Here is a 19,037-nt window from a genome sequence, read left to right as displayed (position 1 = left end):
AAACTGTAGTGAACTTCCTACTATATATATACTTTAATGACTTTAGACAAGACCATCTTCAGAAGCAGGATTACTAGTTAATATGCTTTGTGTATAGTAAATAGTACTAAACTGCTTTCCAGAATGGCTGCCACACTTACCTTCCCACAGCTCCCAAAGCTCCACATGTCTACTAATTCTGGCACTCCACAGTTTACTGAATCTCTCACTGATTAAAATTATAATTACTGCATGTCTATTATGTACCCTGGCTCTGTTCTAGGTACTACAAGTATTGAGGAGACAGAAAATAGAACAGGGGTACCTGACCTAATTTGGGGATTGATGGTCAGTGAATATTCTCCAAGAAGAGGGAGTGATATTTGATCTGAATTTTTTGGATAAGTGGAAGAAAATGGGGAGGCCAGTACATGGTCAAGTGGGAAGAAAGGGAAGAAAAGTATTCCAAACAGTATGGAGTATATGTGCCAAGGGGCATGATATTAACATGAATATAGGTCTTTGGAAAAAAATATAAAAACCACAGTAAGATACCATTACATGTCCGCTAGAAAGGCTAAAATTATAGACTGATTTTACAAAGTGCAGGTGAGGATATGAAATAATTGGAGTAGTCATTCATTGCTGATGGGAATGAAAGATGGCACGACCATTTTGGAGAGCAGTTTGGAAGTGTATTACAAACACATGGCTTCCCTAAACCTTGGCGATTCTATTCCTAGGTATATATCAAAGAAAATTGAGTGCTGTGTTCACAAAATAAAAACTTGTACAAAAATTTCATAGAGACTTAGGTTCCTCAAAAAATTAAAAATATAATTACCATATGATCCAGCAATTCCAGTTCTGGGTATATATCCAAAAGAATTGAAAACAGGATCTTGAAGAGATAATTGCATACCATATTCATTGAAGCATTATTCGCAGTGTCCAAGAGGTGGAGGCAACCTAAATGTCCATTAATAGACGAATGATAAAGACAATGTGGCATATGCCTACAATGGAATGTTATTCAGCACTAAAAAGGATAGAACCTAATCATATACTACAATATGGATGAACCTTGAGGACATTTTGCTAAGTGAGGTAAGCCAGTCACAAAAGGCAAATACTGCATATTCCACTTATATGAGGTATCAAAAGCAGTTGAATTGTTAGAAACAGAAAGTAAAATAGTGGTTGCCAGGAGCTGGGGAATAGGGGAGAGAGAAATTGCTGTTTAATAGGTATAGACCTTTAGTTTTGCAAGATGAAAAAATTCTAGAGATATGTTGCACAATAATGGGCATACAGTTAACACTACTGTATACTTAAAAATGGTTCAGAAGGAAAATGTTATGTTACATGCTTTTTACCACAATAATAAATTTTCATAGCTTTATTCATAATATCCCTAAATGGCAGAGGACCTGAGTAGACATTTTTCTAAAGAAGACACACAGATGGTTGACAGGACATGACAAGGTGCTAAACGCCCAGTAATCATCAGGTAAATGCAAATCAAAACCACAATGAGATACCATCTCATACATGTTAGAATGGCTATTATCAAAAAGACAACATATAACAAATGATGGCAAGGATGAAGGGAAAAGAGAACCCTTATGCACTGATGGTGGGATTGTACATTGGTGCAGCCACTATGAAAACATTTTATGGGAGTTCCTCAAAAAATTAAAAATAGAACTGCTATATTATGATCCAGCAATTCCACTTCTGGGTATTTATCAAAGGAAATGAGAAAATAACTTGAAAAGATATATTCAGCCCCATACTCAGTGCGGTATGATTTAAAATAGCCAAGACATAAAAGCGACCTAAGTATTTATTAGTGGATGAATGGATAAAGAAAATGTGGCACAATGGAGTATTATTCAGCCATAAAAAGAAGAAAATCTTGGCATTTGTGACAACTTGGATGGACCTTGAGGACATTATGTTAAGTGAAATAAATCAGACAGAGAAAGCAAATACTATATGATCTCACTTACCTGTGGAATCTTACACATACCTCTGAACTTACACATACAGAGAGCAGACTGGTAGTTGCCAGAGATGAGGGTAGGGGTAAGAGGAAGGTAAAATGGATAAAAGTGGTCTAAAGGTACAAACTTCCAATTATAAAATAAATAAGTCCTGGGGATGTAAGGTACCTCATAGTGACTATAATTAATATCACTGTGGTTTTTTGTTTGAAAAATGTTAAGAGAATACATTTTAAGGGTTCTCATGACAAGAAAAAAATTATAACTATGTGTGCTAATGAATGTTAACTAGGGTTATTGTGGTGATTATTTCACAAAATATACATATATTAAGTCACTATGTTTTATACCTAAAATATAATGCTACATGTCAATTATGTCTCATTAAAAACCCCCAGAGAAATAAATTAATAGCCCCAAGTAGGTAACAAGCCAAACGCCCACCCACAGGATAGACAGCTTATGGTGTGTTTATACAGGAGGATACTGCACAGTAACAAAAATGAACAAGCTATTGACTATATGGGTCTCAAAAGCATTATGCTTAGTGGAGTAAAATAAGACAAAAATCTGTATGACCTACTGATTCCCTTTAAATTAAACTTAATGTTTGGCAGAACTAATCTACAGTGTTGAAACTATTTTAAAAAACCAAAAAACCAAAAAACAAAAAAACTGAATTACCTCTGGAAGAAATGGCGTTGACTAAGAGGCACAAGGCAACTTGCTGGCTGAGGAAAATGTTCTTGATCTTGTTCTGAGTGATGTTCATTTGTATGGAATAGGTTAAAAAAATCTGTTTGTGCATACTAGTATATGTAAGGTACGTCCCAGTTTGAAAAAAAAAATGAAATATCGCTTCTCGGCCTTTTGGCTAAGATCAAGTGAAAAAAAAAATGAAATAAGTTCACTGATCATGGAGGCTTATGAGTCCTGTTAAGAATGATAATGCTAATGGAATGGAATGGAAAGGCAATGAAGGGTTTTAAGCCGAGGCATGACAGGATTTGCTCTCCAGTTGTTTTTTTTGTTTTGTTTTGTTTTGTTTTGAAGAGGTCCCGGATTGCTCCGCAGAAACTGGATTAGAAAGGAAGAAAAAATGGATATGGGAACTAGTAAGGAAACTACTATAAGAGTTTGGACAAGAGATGAAGGTACTTTGGACTCAGTGTTGGCAGTAGAAGTTTAAAAAAGTAGATGGTTTGCTCAAGCTATTGTCTCTATCTCAAGATACCTTTCTTCTTATTTACTAGGTGAAATCCTATATATTTTCCTACCCTGGCTCAGTTGTTCTGCTCTGTGATTTGTTTCCCATTTCTTGGTCTGTCTTAGGTCTTCTTTTTTTTCTACAGCTCAATATAGCAAAATACTTGCCACTTATTATAGTTGGTTGCTCATGTCTAATCCTATGGTAGGAAGAATAATAGCCTCCAATGGTGTCTATGTTCTAATCCTGGGAAGCTGTGAATATAGTCACTTTGCATGGCAAAACTGACTTTGAAGATGTGATTAAAGTTAAGTACCTTGAGATGAAGAAATTATCTTAATTATCCTAGTGGAGCTAATCTAATCATGAGTCTTCCAAAGCAGGGAATCTTTCCCAGTTTATAAGCCAGCTTTCCCAGCTTTCTTCTTTCAGTTAGATAGAGATGTGATAAGTGAAGAAAGGTCAGCAGGATGTATATCTGCTGGTTTTGTAGATACAGAAGGGGGTCATGAGCCAAGGAATACAGGCAGCCTCTAGAAACTGGAAAAGACAAGGATGCAGATTCTCTCTTAGATCCTCCAGGACAGGACTCAAGCCCTGCTAACCTCTTGATTTTAGCCTAGAGACTTGTCAGCCTTCTGACCTTTCTGTCATTTTAAGCTACTGATTAATTTTACAGTAATTTTTAAAGCTAGCAATAGAAAAGTAATAAAATCCTCAAGTATATGAACATTTTGGGGACTGTGAGGAAGCTTTGTGACCCTGAATCTCAACACTTTGTCCAGCACATACAGAATAATCAGATGTGTTTAAAGAATGAATGGACTGGATATTCTCTTTCCTCATTCCGCAGGTTGGAGGATAATCCTGTAATCTGTCAGCATCACTCCCATGTTTGTCTCCCTCCCTAAATACAATTCCTTTCTCCATTCAGGAAGATACTTTGCTGCCTCCTCCCTCCTTTATTGTATTTATTCAGTCAATCCATCTTTATGATATGAGTACTATGGTTTCTAGTTATCTGAAAATTGACATTGTCAATTAGTCCTATTAAAAATACATATAAAATAAACATTTTGAAAACTCTTATAAAAATATAAAAATACTAATTCTCTCACAAAACATAGTAAATCGAGAGAGACAAGAATTGCTAAGGTATCATTACAAAATGTTGCCATTTTCACAGTATTTCATCTTCTCTCTTTGGATTCATTCATTCATTAAGTATTTATTTATTACCTACAATGTATTAGGCATTGTGAAAGTCTTGAGTTAAGTCAGCTAATTACAGATTAATGAACTCAACCAATTTATTGCTTAGAGATTATTTGTCAATCCCTTGTGTTTAATGACTGTACTACTGATTTAACCTATGAACAGTCAGCCATAGATGCCCAGGTACAGCCTTCATATTCTAATATACATCACTGGATGATGAACTATGTATTAAAGGAGGCAAAAATAAATTGTGGAAGAAGAAAAATGATGGAAAAAATAATGAAACCAATCTGTACTGAGTATTTACTATGTATTAGGTATTGTGTTAAGATGTACTGTTTCATTTTCTTCTCAAAACCCTATGAAATTTTCCCTTCATTTTAAATACAAGGAAAACAATGCCCAGGGAGATAAGTAACTTGCCTGAGACCACACAATTATTAAGTTGGTGCTGGGATCTGAATCTGTGCAAGCTGATTCAGACTCTATTCATCCTTTGTAGTGTTAAGAAGAAAAGAGTGAAGGAGTAGAGATGAAGATGAAATGATAGGAAGCTGAAGTTATCATGTGATCTTATTTTACTTATAGTCCCATTCAAATGTGCTTTTTCCTTAGAAAACACTTCTTTTAAGAATTCAGAAGGAACCCTAAAATATATAAATGGGCACTGGGTTGAACCCTAACATGCTAAGTCAGACTTTAAACATACCCCGTGACCATATGATAGGCACCAAAAAACAGAGATAAAAAGATGGTCCCCAGAAAGAAGAGGAAAAAGAAGAGAAGAAGGGACAGATTATCCTTCCTTTTACCAGGAGCTTCCAAATCGTTAGCCCACTTAGCCCATTTTTCAACTAAGATTTTGTTGACACTGGATGAAAATTCAGAATAAAGTTTATATTGGAATGTTTGCTTGGTTAGATAAACAAGTGCTCAAAATAATGGCATCATAGAAAAAAAAATCAGAAAACTTCATAATTTGTGCAATATTTAGCTTTAGAAGCCTTGGAGATATAATCCTAAAGAAGAGAAAACAAAGTTGTGTTTCTAGGAATACTAGACATGGATGTGTCTTTAATAGTAGTCTATATTTCTATATAAATATTCAGATACACAAAAATGTGGTTGAAAATGTCCTTGGCACTAGTGATAGGCCATTCACTATCACCAGTAATAGGGAGATGATACTTGGGATTTTCCAATTTATCGTTATACATTTTTTATACTCATGAGTAAGACAGTTATTCAAAAAACAAAATGGCTATGCTTAGAATCATATATTTTCTCATACTTCTGTATTATATAATGACTTGAAACCATCTCATGAGAAAAGTTGCCAAAATTAGAAGACTAAATAATTAAATAAACAACCAGATTGGAATGTATTAAGAAAATCTAACATGGTTCACACTATAATCAACAGGTCAAACTGACATTTGAAAAATATAACTTTCAGGGTACCTGGGTGGCTCAGTCGGTTAAGTGTCTGACTCTTGATTTTGGCTCAAGTCTTGATCTCACAACTGTGAGATCAAGACCTGCACCCAGCTCTGTGCGGATAGCATGGGCCTGCTTACAATTCTCTCTCCCCCTCTCTCTTCCCCTCCTCTGCGCATGCTCACATGCTCTCTCTAAAAAAATAAATAAACATAAAAAAAAAAAAAAGAAAAGAAAATGTAACTTTCAGTTTCTGTTTTGGTTTAAAAAAAGAGAAAGAAACACTCAGGAATTCTGGATTGTAAATGTGTTCCCAATAACTGAATAGTTTATCATCCTGAAGTTTTGATTGTCAGAGAGAGATTTTTCTTGATTTTCAGCACAGCCTGAACTGGTATCCAAGAATAAACCTGAATACTGCACTGACCTTTTCAAAGTAGAAGCATTTGAAACAGATATCCAACCAATGCAAACTATAATCTTTTAAAGGTGAAGTCTCCTAGCAAATAAGAAGAAACCTAAAATCATAGTTCTCTCTTCTAAGTGACCAGGTCTATCTATTTAAATAATCTTTGAACATATAACTGGGCCCCTTTTATTTTTTTGTCTTTTTTTTTTTTCTGGTCTGCTATTGATTTCTTTCTCACTCGAGTCCTTTGCCACCTGAAACTATGTTTTGAAAACTGTATTTCAGTTAATCATCTCTAAAATGAATCCCCACATATCAGCTTTTTTCTAATAATTTATTCTTCATGGTCCATCAATAAGTTGTAAAAAATGAAATAGCTGTTTGCAATGTGTTGTCATCTCCCTTTTGCCCCCCACCCCCATCCAAGAAAAATGAACAAAAAATACTTACAATGGTTCTTAGCCAGGAGCATTTTATCCCTTATTCACTAGTGGTAAATGAGTCAGATATGAGTTGGCCAGGAAAAGAGCTGCTTTACCCAAAATCTTAGTACAAAATGAGTCATCTCACTCCAAACACCAATATATCCTCCAAAATAACTGGCAAGAATTTCCTATAAAAAGAATCTTGCCTTCACTCTTTTCCATTCATTTAGCATTCTGATTTTTCTAATTTTTTAATTTCCTGTGTACTTATAATATTACATTCATAACAAAGGCCCAAGAACATTTCCATCTTTTTATCTCATTCTGAAAGTCTTCTTTCCTGTATTGAGTAGGGAGACAATTCTAATAGCATGCCCCTGAAAAGAACAAATGTGCTGTGGCTTTCAAGGGTTCTCTGTCTCTGACTCTCTCTGATGAAATTCATGCATGGTTCAATAGAAATGCAAAAGCCAATTCTAGAAGTTTTCTTTTCCTCTGCTGAAAAAGTGAGTGCAAAGCCTTGGAAAATATTGCAAGCAAAACTACTTTTCTTCCCATAAGAAAAATCAATCAAAATAGATACAGTGTGTTTCATACTGGTAAACAAACATGAATCCAGGTCACAAGCTTAAACTCTGTTTTCCCTACACATCAGAACATTCCCATTCTCATTCTCTCTCTGCTATCAGAGGAAGCTTAAAAATCACTGTGAGCTCTTAAAAAAAAATCACTGAGAACTCAAGCTAGGGTTAAGTCCCCATTGATTAACAGAAGTCAAACACATTATTTACCTGAGGATAAGCAAGCATACTTATAGAGAGAATTCATGCCAAAGTTCTGAGATTGTTTTTACTACTTGGGGCTTATAACATGACTTATCATTCTTAATTATTCTAAGCAAAATTATTTACAATTCATTTCACTCAGGTTGGAATTTAGCTTCACTTCTCTATATTAAATGAATTCTAAAGAACAAATATATTCCTTTTATATCCAACACTAACAGATGTTAGTTTGCTCAGTTTTATAGTCCTCAGATGACAGACAACTAACTGCATTTGGCTTTGGGAATAACTGCAACACCTTTGCATTATGAACTTGGTTTGGTTTTTAGCTGGGAACTGCAGGGGGTTAGTTCATATTATCGAAGAAGTGAAATAAGTTTTCCCTTTATGCTCCAGATGCCCATATGAAGATGCCTTCTAATACAGTATTATACAACTTTTTTTTTTTTTACAGGTAATCTGGTCTTAAATGGTTATAGTAAGAAAAATACTTGCATAAAAATGAAATATTTTATTCAATGCATCTCCTGCTCTTCACCAAAGCAAGATGTTAAATCCATTAAACTCCGAATGTCCAGTAAAAGTAAGAAAGCTAAAACGGTTCAAATTTGCACATTCTTGGGAAAATTGCCAACTAGGTACTAGGTAGCAGGATCTGTGTAATTAATGGTGATGTTATTGACAGAGGGAATATGATTTCCTTCTCAGAAGCATTTTAAAAGTGCAAGCTGGAAGAGCTTTAGTAAAGCCTCACCTGATTCATTTTTAAATTGAGAAAATGTGACTTTGAAGCCAGCTACAGAAAGCACCAATGTTAATATATGTACATTTGTGATGGATTTGGTTCTGGCAGACTTAAAAGAAATCTTGAATGTAACACTGTCTGTATGATAGGATGATGAATACCAAAATGCACAAACCAACAAGCATTTCTCAGAAGGGGAATAAGCAAACTCAATCTTAGGTTAACCTTATTTTTCTTTTCCTGAAAGCTATACTCATATGAAGACTGACTGGATTCAATTTCTTATCATAAGATAGAATAAAATCAGACTGAAGAGTCCACACATTCCTTTTCACACACTCCCATCTCCTTTGCAGGCCACTTGTATCTTTATCCAGTCCTTGTACCACAAGAATAGTCATATAAGGAGCTCGTACGTGTTTAGGTTTTCTAAATTATTGACTAGTAATACCTCCAACTTCTCTCGTTTTTTCACTTTGTTATAACAGTAATTTCAAAATGATGATAGAAAAAGAATATCTGGAAAATGAGAGATAACTAAGAAGTAAAGCCCACAAGCAGCTCTTTCCATAATGATCTGCACTAAATTACTCAACAAGGAGTGATTTTTCTCACCATGTATCTCACGCCCTCTATTTCTCTGTGAACTGCAACCACATGCTCTAGTTCTGTGTTTCCCACTAAGAATGGAATTCTTGGTGGCCTATAGTGTGTGCTGTGGCATCTGTGGCTTTGGAGAACACAGGTGGTGGACGTGGAGGAGACAGGAGAAGGAAAGCCTGGAGAGAGGTTCACAAATGCTAATGATGAGCCTGGATGTTACTGACCTTAATGACTCCCCCATCTTGGATCCATACCTGCTGTCTTCTGAAGCAAAGGGCTGTTCTACATCTACCGTCAGGGAGGCCATGGCAGAAACGGTCTCCGTCTCCTCTTGCAACTGTGCCCCAGCCAAAGCACAGCCCCTTGGCACAGCCACCATCCTAACTGACTTCCAGTACTTGCCTAGAAAAAAAATGCATCATATTTTAATAGGAATTTTAGAGCAGTATTAATCAGACTACTTATATAGGTCCAACTCAGAGCAGTTGTTGAGTTAAAATTCTCTATGCTATACATAGCTGTAATTTGGTTTCTTAAATATTATGATTAAGTCTATTTCTCAGTCTAAGACTGCCAAGTTGTGAAGTGCTCATAGTCCCCAGCCTGAGTCTCTCCCTTGCTTAGAGGGTAATAAAGTGAGGAATAATCCATGGTCCAATGAACTCACTATCAGACTGGCAGTTGTCTCTACAATCAAGTAAGTAAACCCTGGGCATTGTGCCCCTTGGGAAATCCTTAAGAGACTGGGAGGTAGAAGTCTTATGGAGAAACTGAATGAAATAGTAATGTTAAAAATTGCTATTGAGCCATTACCTTTTTATAAAAAAAATGAGGTTAGAATATTAAAGAAAAAGAAAAGCCCCAAAATGCCAGCATGAATTGAATGGCAACTTTGCCAGAACAATCAGGTTTGTTAGTCCTGGATGTTCTTTCTTTCTTAACCCCAGGGTGTGTACTAGAACAATAATTGATTTAAAACTTTAATATATGCACTGGTTGATGTTGGCACCCTTCCTCATGTCATACGGAAGTTTCATTTTTTGAGGAGGGGAAGGGGAATGAGGAAAAGAGGAGGTCATTGCATGAAAACATGCCAGTGGGATAAATATGAAAAAGCAGAGTCAATGGCCTTCTTGCAGCCCCTAAGCTATTCTGCGTGTGAGTGTGTGTGTGTGTGTGTGTGTGTGTGTGTGTGTGTGTGAAGTATTGAGTCATCTCAAATCAAAGCAGGAGAATATTCCTAGGTGCTGACATGACTTACCAGGTTAGAACTATCTCTGCAGCCTGACGAATTAGGAAAGAATTTGGCATGCAGAGTTTGCTTACTTTAAAAAAAAAAAAACAGAAAAAAAAAGTTCTACTAGAATAGAAAAGACAAATGGATGGGGCACCTGACTAGCTCAGTCGGTTGAGTGTTCAACTCCTGATTTTGTCTCAGGTCATGATCCTAGGGTCATGGGATCACGCCCTGTATCAGGCTCTGTGCTAAGTGTGGAGCCTGCTTAATATTCTCTCTCTCTCCCTCTGCCCATCTCCCCTGTTCATGCTCTCTCTAAAATAAAATTTAAAAAATAAACTAAAAATTAAAAAAAAAAAAAAGAAAAGGCAAATGGATGAATGCTGGATTGGGAACGAAGATAACTGGGTCCTGGACCACTTCATTTCTGCTTCTCACAACAGGCGAAAGATCTCAAATCCCTTCCGGTTGTAACATTTTTTAATCTGCCTCTCCCTATCTTACTGCTTCACAAAGGAATGGATATCATGTTAGGGGAGAAGACCCAATCTCCCAATCACTTCTCATTTAGTTGTCTACTACAACTTTTTATTTATTTTTGGGACAGAGAGAGACAGAGCCTGAACGGGGGAGGGGCAGAGAGAGAGGGAGACACAGAATTGGAAACAGGCTCCAGGCTCTGAGCCATCAGCCCAGAGCCTGACGTGGGGCTCGAACTCACGGACCGCGAGATCGTGACCTGGCTGAAGTCGGACGCTTAACCGACTGCGCCACCCAGGCGCCCCTAGTTGTCTACTACAATGTTACTTGTTGTGATCACTTATTCTGACCAAAGTATGAGAATCATAAAGCTTTCAACTAGGACCAAATGATAGCAATTCTAACTGTGAATGAACCCACAAACTAACATTTTCTTTGAAAGCTAAGACTGTGCTAGATGTTGAGGACATAAAGATTCTTCCCTCACACCAAGAAATTTGTGGTCTAAATGACAATTCTGTGTGGAAATTGCCCATGTGATCTTGAGAGGAACTAAGTGGAATATATACTTATGATGATGGGAAAATGAGAGAAGAGTTGCCAGAAAAAACAACACTTGACTGAGTATTTGAAAGACCATCAGAAGTTAGTCAACGTTAAATAGAGGGAGGCAAGTAACCCTGGAAGAGGAAATAGTACACACAGATGTGCAGAGACTGGAATCTCATGTCTCTGTGTTGTTGTTATTGTTGTTGTTGCTGTTGTTGGCGGTGGTGGTGGTGGTGGCGGTGGCAGTGGTGGAGGGGGTTACAAAGTCCATTGCTAGGCACAACTGGAGCATTTGTTAAAGTCTTGAGTGTGATGAAGGAGACTGTTGTTGTAGACATAGGTTAATTAACACACTGTCTTGAATAACATGTGAATGATGTTGGACTTCAACCTGTAGGTGAAAAGGGGCCATTTTAAGCAGAAGAGGCAGGGAATCAGGTTTAAGTTTTTAAAAGATCCCTCTGGACAGATCTTGGATGATGAATTGGAAGGTGATGAGAGTGGTGGCAGGAAAACCAATTTCACATCTTGGCAAAAATCCAGGTGGGAAATGATGATGTCTAAAACTAAAAGGAAGTGACAGAAAGAAACGAGGGAATGGAGTAAAGAGAGGTTTAGGAGGTAGGTAATGAAATGTATCTTGGCTTATTATTTAGGGCACCCCTACCTCTTTCAACTTTGAAAGATGACTCTGATTTGACAATTCCATTCCAAGACCCTAAGTTTTCTAGTTTACAATGTCATTATAATCTTATTCAAGTTGGAAATACCATATTCCATCTCTAAGTGCATTCAGTTGTAATGAGTTTCACAAAATATTATTTTTGATTTTTTTATCAAAAAATTTTAAATTTTTTTTAAGAGAGAGAGAGAGTGCAAGGGAAGAAGGGGCAGAGAGAAAAAGGGAGACAAAGAATCCGAAGCAGGCTCTAGGCTCTGAGCTGTTGGCACAGAGCCCGACACGGTGCTCAAACTCATGAACTGTAAGATCATGACCTGAGGGGAAGTCGAACTCTTAACCAACTGAGCCACCCAGGCACCCCAAAACAAAATATTACTACTAAACATTATTTTAGCTCAGGATATTCAGAAAATTGGTGATGCTGGATGACATCCTTTCCTTTTTCTCTAGAGTGACTAATATGGGGCCTCTGACAAACAAACAACAGGTAGCAGGTGGTTTATGGGTTAAATTATGTTTTATACACTATATGAAAGAGAAACTAGCATTAATTAACTCCTAATATGTGCCAAGGAGTATGTTAGATGTTTTCACATTCATAATTTATAATTTAATTTAATCCTCATAACAATTATGATGCAATATTAGGTAATTGTTCTAATTTTTTTGTAACATTTATTTATTTTTGAGAGACAGAGAGAGACAGAGCATGAGCAGGGGAGGGGCAGGGAGAGAAGGAGACATAGAATCCAAAGCAGGCTCCAGGCTCTGACATGGGGCTTGAACCCACAACCTGTGGGATCATGGCCTGAGGCAAAGTATGACGCTTAACCGACTGAGCCACCCAGGTGCCCCTGTTGGGTAACCTTTCTAACGTCACATGGCTAGGAAGAAGAAAAGCTGAAATCCTCATCCAGGATTGACTCCAAAATATCTCTTGCTCTGTACTCTGTTGTCCTCCTTTATTCAGTCCTCCTCTACCCTCTTTCCAATATACATAAGAATATAAAAATGGACTCAATCTATAAAAATACCAACTTAAAAGAATTATTTATATTATATACGAATTATATACATTCTTTGCTTTACCAAATAAATCATATTTTGTAATAACAGGTTACCCATGTTCCTCAGATATGTTACTCACTTGACGCACCTTTTATTGACTTTATGGTGTGAGTTTTTACTCACTTACCAAGTGAGACTTGTCCTTTTTACTCTTCATTTCTCATAACCTTATACTATTGCAAACACCTGTTTACCAGCTAAGACATTGATGAAGCTATCATAAAACTGGAGATAAGGGCTCACTGAAGAGCATGAGTAAGAAGTCCATTGAAGAAGGGGCCCTGAACTAAAAGTCAAGATTTATAGGTTGGAGACTACACACCAGTCCCAGAGAAGTCATTTGGATCACTCTGGAGCACAATTTCCACAGTTATAACATGATAGTGGTAGAGTTGATAATGAAAGGGGTCTCCTTGCTGTAATTCTCAATGATAGTGATTTTTCTGATCTCATGTTATGTATTACACTTGGATGTTAGAATAAATTTGTTATGGAAGAAAATCTTCTCTGTGAGTCTCTAAACGCTTGAGGAGGTCAGTAAACACTTTTAGAAAATATGGCACATCTAGAATCAAGGGCTTTAATTTGGAAGCACTGTACATTTTCCCTTAAGAAGAGAATTCTTGGCCATAGACAAAACAAACATCTTTACTCCCCAAACACAATCAGGATGGAAGGTGTGAATTGTTAATCATAATTTTTCAGTAGAATGACTGACAATGATTCTTCAACATTTAGCCTTTAGGTATGTGAGTAGTAAGAAAGATTTCAAATAGCTAACACCTTTTGGAATAAAATGTAATGTGTATAAAATATCCTGCTAAGTTAAGATTAAACGTTGGAAGTTTGGTTTTTATCCAAATGTATGAGGTTTCTGACTCAGAAATAACCCAAAACTTTGAATTCAATATGGCCTCTGGAAAGCCTATAAAAACAAAGGAAATATTCTATATTAATAATGCATTCATAGACTACTATCTCTATTTGTGAAGGAGAATAATTAAAATGGAAGTGGGTATAGCACAGACTGTGCCATATGCAGCCAATTCAAACTACATATTTATGGGTTATGTTTTCACATGATGAGTAGGTTTTTTTTTCTTTCACAAACATATGTGCCAGGATACCGTATCTGTTGGCACAAGAATAATACCCCTATTAGCACACAAGAGAAATGAACCAAGGTTTACTGCTAGAGTTTTCAGGAGCTGTTATTTATAAAGTAAAATATTAGTAACTAGCCACCAGTGGATTAGTCTCCTAAAGCAATAAAACTGTCAAAAGAGAGGAGTTTTACATTAAAACTGGACATGCACACTCCCTCTTTGGTTATATCCTCTATCCTTATTCATTTTGCCCACTATGTAAATCTCCCCACTTTCAACACCATTCCTTTCCTTTTATTTCTTTCCTTTTCTTTCCTTCCCTCCTCTTCCCCAACCCTCCTCCTCCTCCTCCTTCTGACTATTTAACCTTCATTATTCTACATTTCTGTTTTTTCTGGTAAAGGCAAAGAATGAATCTAAAATAAAGGTAAGAACCAGGTAATAAATGCAGACAGTCAAGAGTTAGAGGGAGGCCATAGATGGGGTGTCATTGGGTCAGGTAGGAACCATGAGAGGACATTCTGCAGGTACTATGTAATCAGACTTCAGTAACAACAACATTGTTCTTGGTAATAAGCGTTTTGGAAAAACAGGTATTTGCTGTGTTAAAAGCAACACATTAGCCAAAAGTTTTCCCAACCAAAGCCTTTGACACTTTGAACACCTCCTGACCCCTGAAACCTCACCCTTCCCTCATCCTTCTGGGGTTTTAGAGTCATTTCTCAAGCTTGCGCTTAAATAATGTTGTCTTTTGTCATTACACACCATGTTCTCACAGGACAAGAAGCTGGTAGTAAACCATTTCCAATTCCCATCAATTTCAGAGATTATTAACACCCGGGACTTAAAGGGGCCCCACAGAGATTTTCCAGAGCTCAGAGTTTCTTAATAGAGCTTAAGATAGATGTTTTAATCAAAATGGAGACATTTATTGGGATCCAAAGTATTGTATATATATGTAAAAATAAAGATGTATTGAAAGTTGGTGTATCAGTAGAGCGACCAGGTAATTTTTCATCCAAGTTGGGGCAATTTTAAGGTTAAAATGGGGCTAAAAATAAAAATCATGTCATTGAAATGTTCATTTACTGGTCAGCAAACTGTTTTTATCAGTGGACTTATAAAATATAAAATAGTCCTATTCAAAAGTTATGTTCATAACTAAAATTCATTCTAAAAAAACAAAAATATTATAATTCATATATGCCAAAGCATAGTAACTACTTTATACTGATTATGTAAACATTAGAAAATAACATAAGCAGAATTATGATTGCTGCTAAATATTCACATAGGTTAATCAATTTTGTGGCCATATCTCTCAGTAATAGAATATCATTGGTATTTTTATGAAGATTGCATTTTTTTCAATGTGGTCCAAATATTTTATACTTTTTCATAAAACTGCCTGAAATCTTCTTCAAAGTGGAATTTTACAGTTAATAAATTTGAAACTGTGGCATCTTTAAATATTCTTCTCAAGAGACTGTAATATTTTTGGTTGACCCCATCTTCACAAGTGTGGTGCTATGGTAGTAAATTCTGCTATATGTGGGATATCTTTCACTTCCAATTTTTAAAATATTGATATCAGTGACTACTTAATACCAAATACTTTCACAACTACTGTTTTTCCCTTCTTTCACAGGTACCTTTATTTGGCAAACATTTTATGTAAGCTGAACTTATCAAGAAAGCTTTCTCCATTTATGATTCTATAAAATTTTATTTACTAAATTTAGATGCTGCAAAATCATATGACTTCTCAATTTCATTCTATTTCAGAATACACAACTAAGAATAGGAATTTTATCAATGATTCTGTCAACAAATAGACATCTTTGAAAGCCCAATTACAGATTTTCAAAATTAAATCTTGTGCATGGTTTGCCTGTTGATACTAAATTTGTTATTTTATTCCCTTATTTTTGTAGGGGTCAATTTAAATGTTTTTCTCTTGAAAACACTGTTTCTGTAACTGAAATTCTTTAAAAGTTTCAAAAGCTGGTATTTTTCCTTCATTTCATAACTATCTTTTTTTTTTATCAGCCTCATTGAGTATAGTTCATATTCAATAAAATTTACCAGTTCTAAGGGCAGATTATAATGCATGTTGACAAATGTGTGCAGTCACACATATATTCGAAATATAGAATATTTTCTTCATCCCTAAAACCTTATTTTGGAATTTTGGCATGAATTTCTTACCCTCCTTCTTGGCCCCTAATAATAACTGAAATTCTGCCACTGTATTTTGCCTTTTCTATAATTTCATATAAATGAAACCATATACTATGTAGTCTTTAATCCCAGGCTTCTGTCATTTAACCTATCTATTCTGAGATTGAAAGATTCTTATCTTCATCTTATCATCGTTTTGTTTCTTTTTATGCAATATGATTTTTCTTTTCTCTGGCTTCTTTTAAGATTTCATGATAATGTTCCTCAGTGTGATTTTATTCATGTTTATTCTGCTTGAGATTGAGCTTCTAGGATCTGTGGATTTGTGGTTTTCATCAAATTATAAAACCTTTTCCCACTATTTCTTTAAATACTTCCCAAACTTCTTCCTTTTCTGGAACTCTAATTATAGATATGTTAGCTGATTGATGCTGTCCAATATATTACTGATATACTATTTTTCAGCATTTTTCTTTTTTCCCCTTTTTTGAAGTTTATTTATTTGAGAGACAGAGAGAGAAAGAGTGGGGGAGAGGCAGAGAGAGGGAGAGAAAGAATCCCAAGCAGGCTCCACACTGTCACTGTGGAGCCTGACGTGGGGCTCAAACTCACGAACCGTAAGATCATGACCTGGGCTGAAATGAAGAGCTGGATGCCCAACTGACTGAGCCACCCAGGTGCACCTCAGTACTTTTCTATTCTTCACTTTGAATAGTTCCTATTACTTCTTCAACTTCATTGTTTTTGTTTGTTTTGTTTTGTTTTGTTTTTGTCTTTTGCAATGTATCATCTGCCATTAATTCTTCTAGGGTACATATTTTTTTAAATTTCAAATGATTTTTTTAAAATAATTTTTCATCTCTAAAACTTCCATTTGCACATTTTCCAGGTTTTTAATTTCTCTGAACATCATGCTTGCAACTTTCCTCTTCATATTAGGAGTAACTAATATTTTTATCTGCTAATTCTATCATGCCTTGAATTTCTGAATAAGTTTCTTTTTTTTAAATTTAAATTTTAGTTAGGTAACATAAAATGCACTATTGGTTTCAGGAGTTGAATTCAGTGATTTTCATCACTTATATACAACACTCAGTGCTCATCACACTAAGTGCCCTCCTCCATCACCCATCTAGCCCATCTCCCACCCACTTCCCTCCATCAACCCTCAGTTTGTTCTCTATCATTAAGAATCTCTTGCAGTTTGTTTCCCTCTTTTCTCTTTTCCCTTATATGTTCATCTGTTTTATTCTTAAATTCCATAGATGAGTGAAATTATATGATACTTGTCTCTGATTGACTTATTTTGTTTAGCATAATACATTCTAGCTCCATCCACATCATTGGAAATGGCAAGATTTCATTTTTTTGATGGCTGATAATTATTCCATTATATGTACATATATAACATATATACCACATATTCTTTATCCATTCATCAGTCAGTGGACATTTGGCATCTCCCCATAGTCTGGCTATTGTTGATAATGCTGATATAAACATGGGTGCATGTACCCATTTGAGTCTGTATTTTTGTTTCCTTTGGGTAAATACTTAATAGTGCACTTCCTGGATCACAGGGTAATTCTATTTTTAGTTTTTTGAGGAACCTCCATATTATTCTTCAGAGTGGCTGTACCAGTTTGCATTCCCACCGATAGTGCAAGAGGCTTTCCCTTTCTCCCCATCCTTTCCAACATGTGTTGTTTCTTGTGTTTTTAATTTTAGCCACTCTGACAGGTGTGTGATGGTAGGTATCTCATCATGGTTTTGATTTGCATTTCCCTGGTGATGAGTGACATTGAGCATCTTTTTATGTGTCTGTTAGCCATCTAGATGTCTTCTTGGAAAAGTGTCTATTCATATATTTGCCCATTTCTTCAACAGATTATTTTTTTGGGGCTATTAAGTTTGATAAGTTGTTTATAGATTTTGGATACTAACCCTTTATCCAAAATGTTATTTGCAAATATCTTCTTCCATTGTGTAGACTGTCTTTTAGTTTTGTGGATTGTTCCCTGAACTGTGCAGATGATTTTTATCTCGATGAAGTCCCAGTAGTTCATGTTTGCTTTTGTTTCCCTTGCCTTTGGTGACATGTCTAGTAAGAAGCTGCTCCAGCTGAGGTCAAAGAGGTTGCTGCCTGTGTTCTCTTATAGTATTTTAATAGTTTCTTGTCTCAAATTTAGGTCTTTCATCAATTTCAAATTTATTTTTGTGAATGGTGTAATAAAGTAGTACAAGTTTCATTCTTCTGCATGTTGCCATCCAGTTTTCCCAACACCATTTGCTGAAGTGACTGTCTTTTTCCCATTGGATACTCTTTCCTGATTTGTCAAAGATTAGTTGACCATATAGCTGTGGGTCCATTTCTGGGTTTTCTGTTCTGTTCCATTGATCTATGTGCCTGTTTTTGTGCTGGTACCATGCTGTCTTTATCACTACAGCTTTGCAATATAGTTTAAAATCCAGAATCGTGATGCATCCACTTTTGTTTTCCTTTTCCAACATTGCTTTGGCTATTCAGGGTCTTTTCTGGTTCCATACAAATTTTAGGATTGTTTATTCTAGCTCTGGGAAAAATGCTTCTGGTATTTTGATAGGGATTACATTAAATGTGTAGATTTCTTTGGATAGCATAGATATATTAACAATGTTTTTCTTCCAATTCATGAGCATGAAATTCTTTTCCATTTCTTTGTGTCCTTTTCAATCACTTTCATAAGTGTTCCATAGTTTTCAGAGTATAAATCTTTTACTTCTTTAGTTGGGTTTATTCCTAGGTATCTTATGGTTTTTGGTGCAATTGCAAATGGGATTGATTCTGTGATTTCTTAGAGTTTTTATCAAGAAGGGATGCTGTATTTTGTCAAATGCTTTTTCTGAATCGATTCACAGGATCATATGGTTCTTATCCTTT

At 35.8% G+C, this 19,037-nt stretch overlaps 1 protein-coding gene across 1 annotated transcript in view; it reads right to left on the bottom strand.

The window, feature by feature from the left end:
• HDAC9 (histone deacetylase 9) overlaps window positions 1-19,037 on the bottom strand; it is a 927,480-nt gene that overhangs the window by 11,789 nt on the left and 896,654 nt on the right. Inside the window, exon 26 of the mRNA XM_047849221.1 lies at window positions 9,069-9,216. Coding sequence (XP_047705177.1) covers window positions 9,069-9,216 — 148 coding nt within the window. The remainder of the gene's footprint in view (window positions 1-9,068; window positions 9,217-19,037) is intronic.

Source organism: Prionailurus viverrinus, chromosome A2, assembly GCF_022837055.1.
Source record: "Prionailurus viverrinus isolate Anna chromosome A2, UM_Priviv_1.0, whole genome shotgun sequence".
NCBI lineage: Eukaryota > Metazoa > Chordata > Mammalia > Carnivora > Felidae > Prionailurus > Prionailurus viverrinus.
This window is presented reverse-complemented; position numbering and strand designations above follow the sequence as displayed.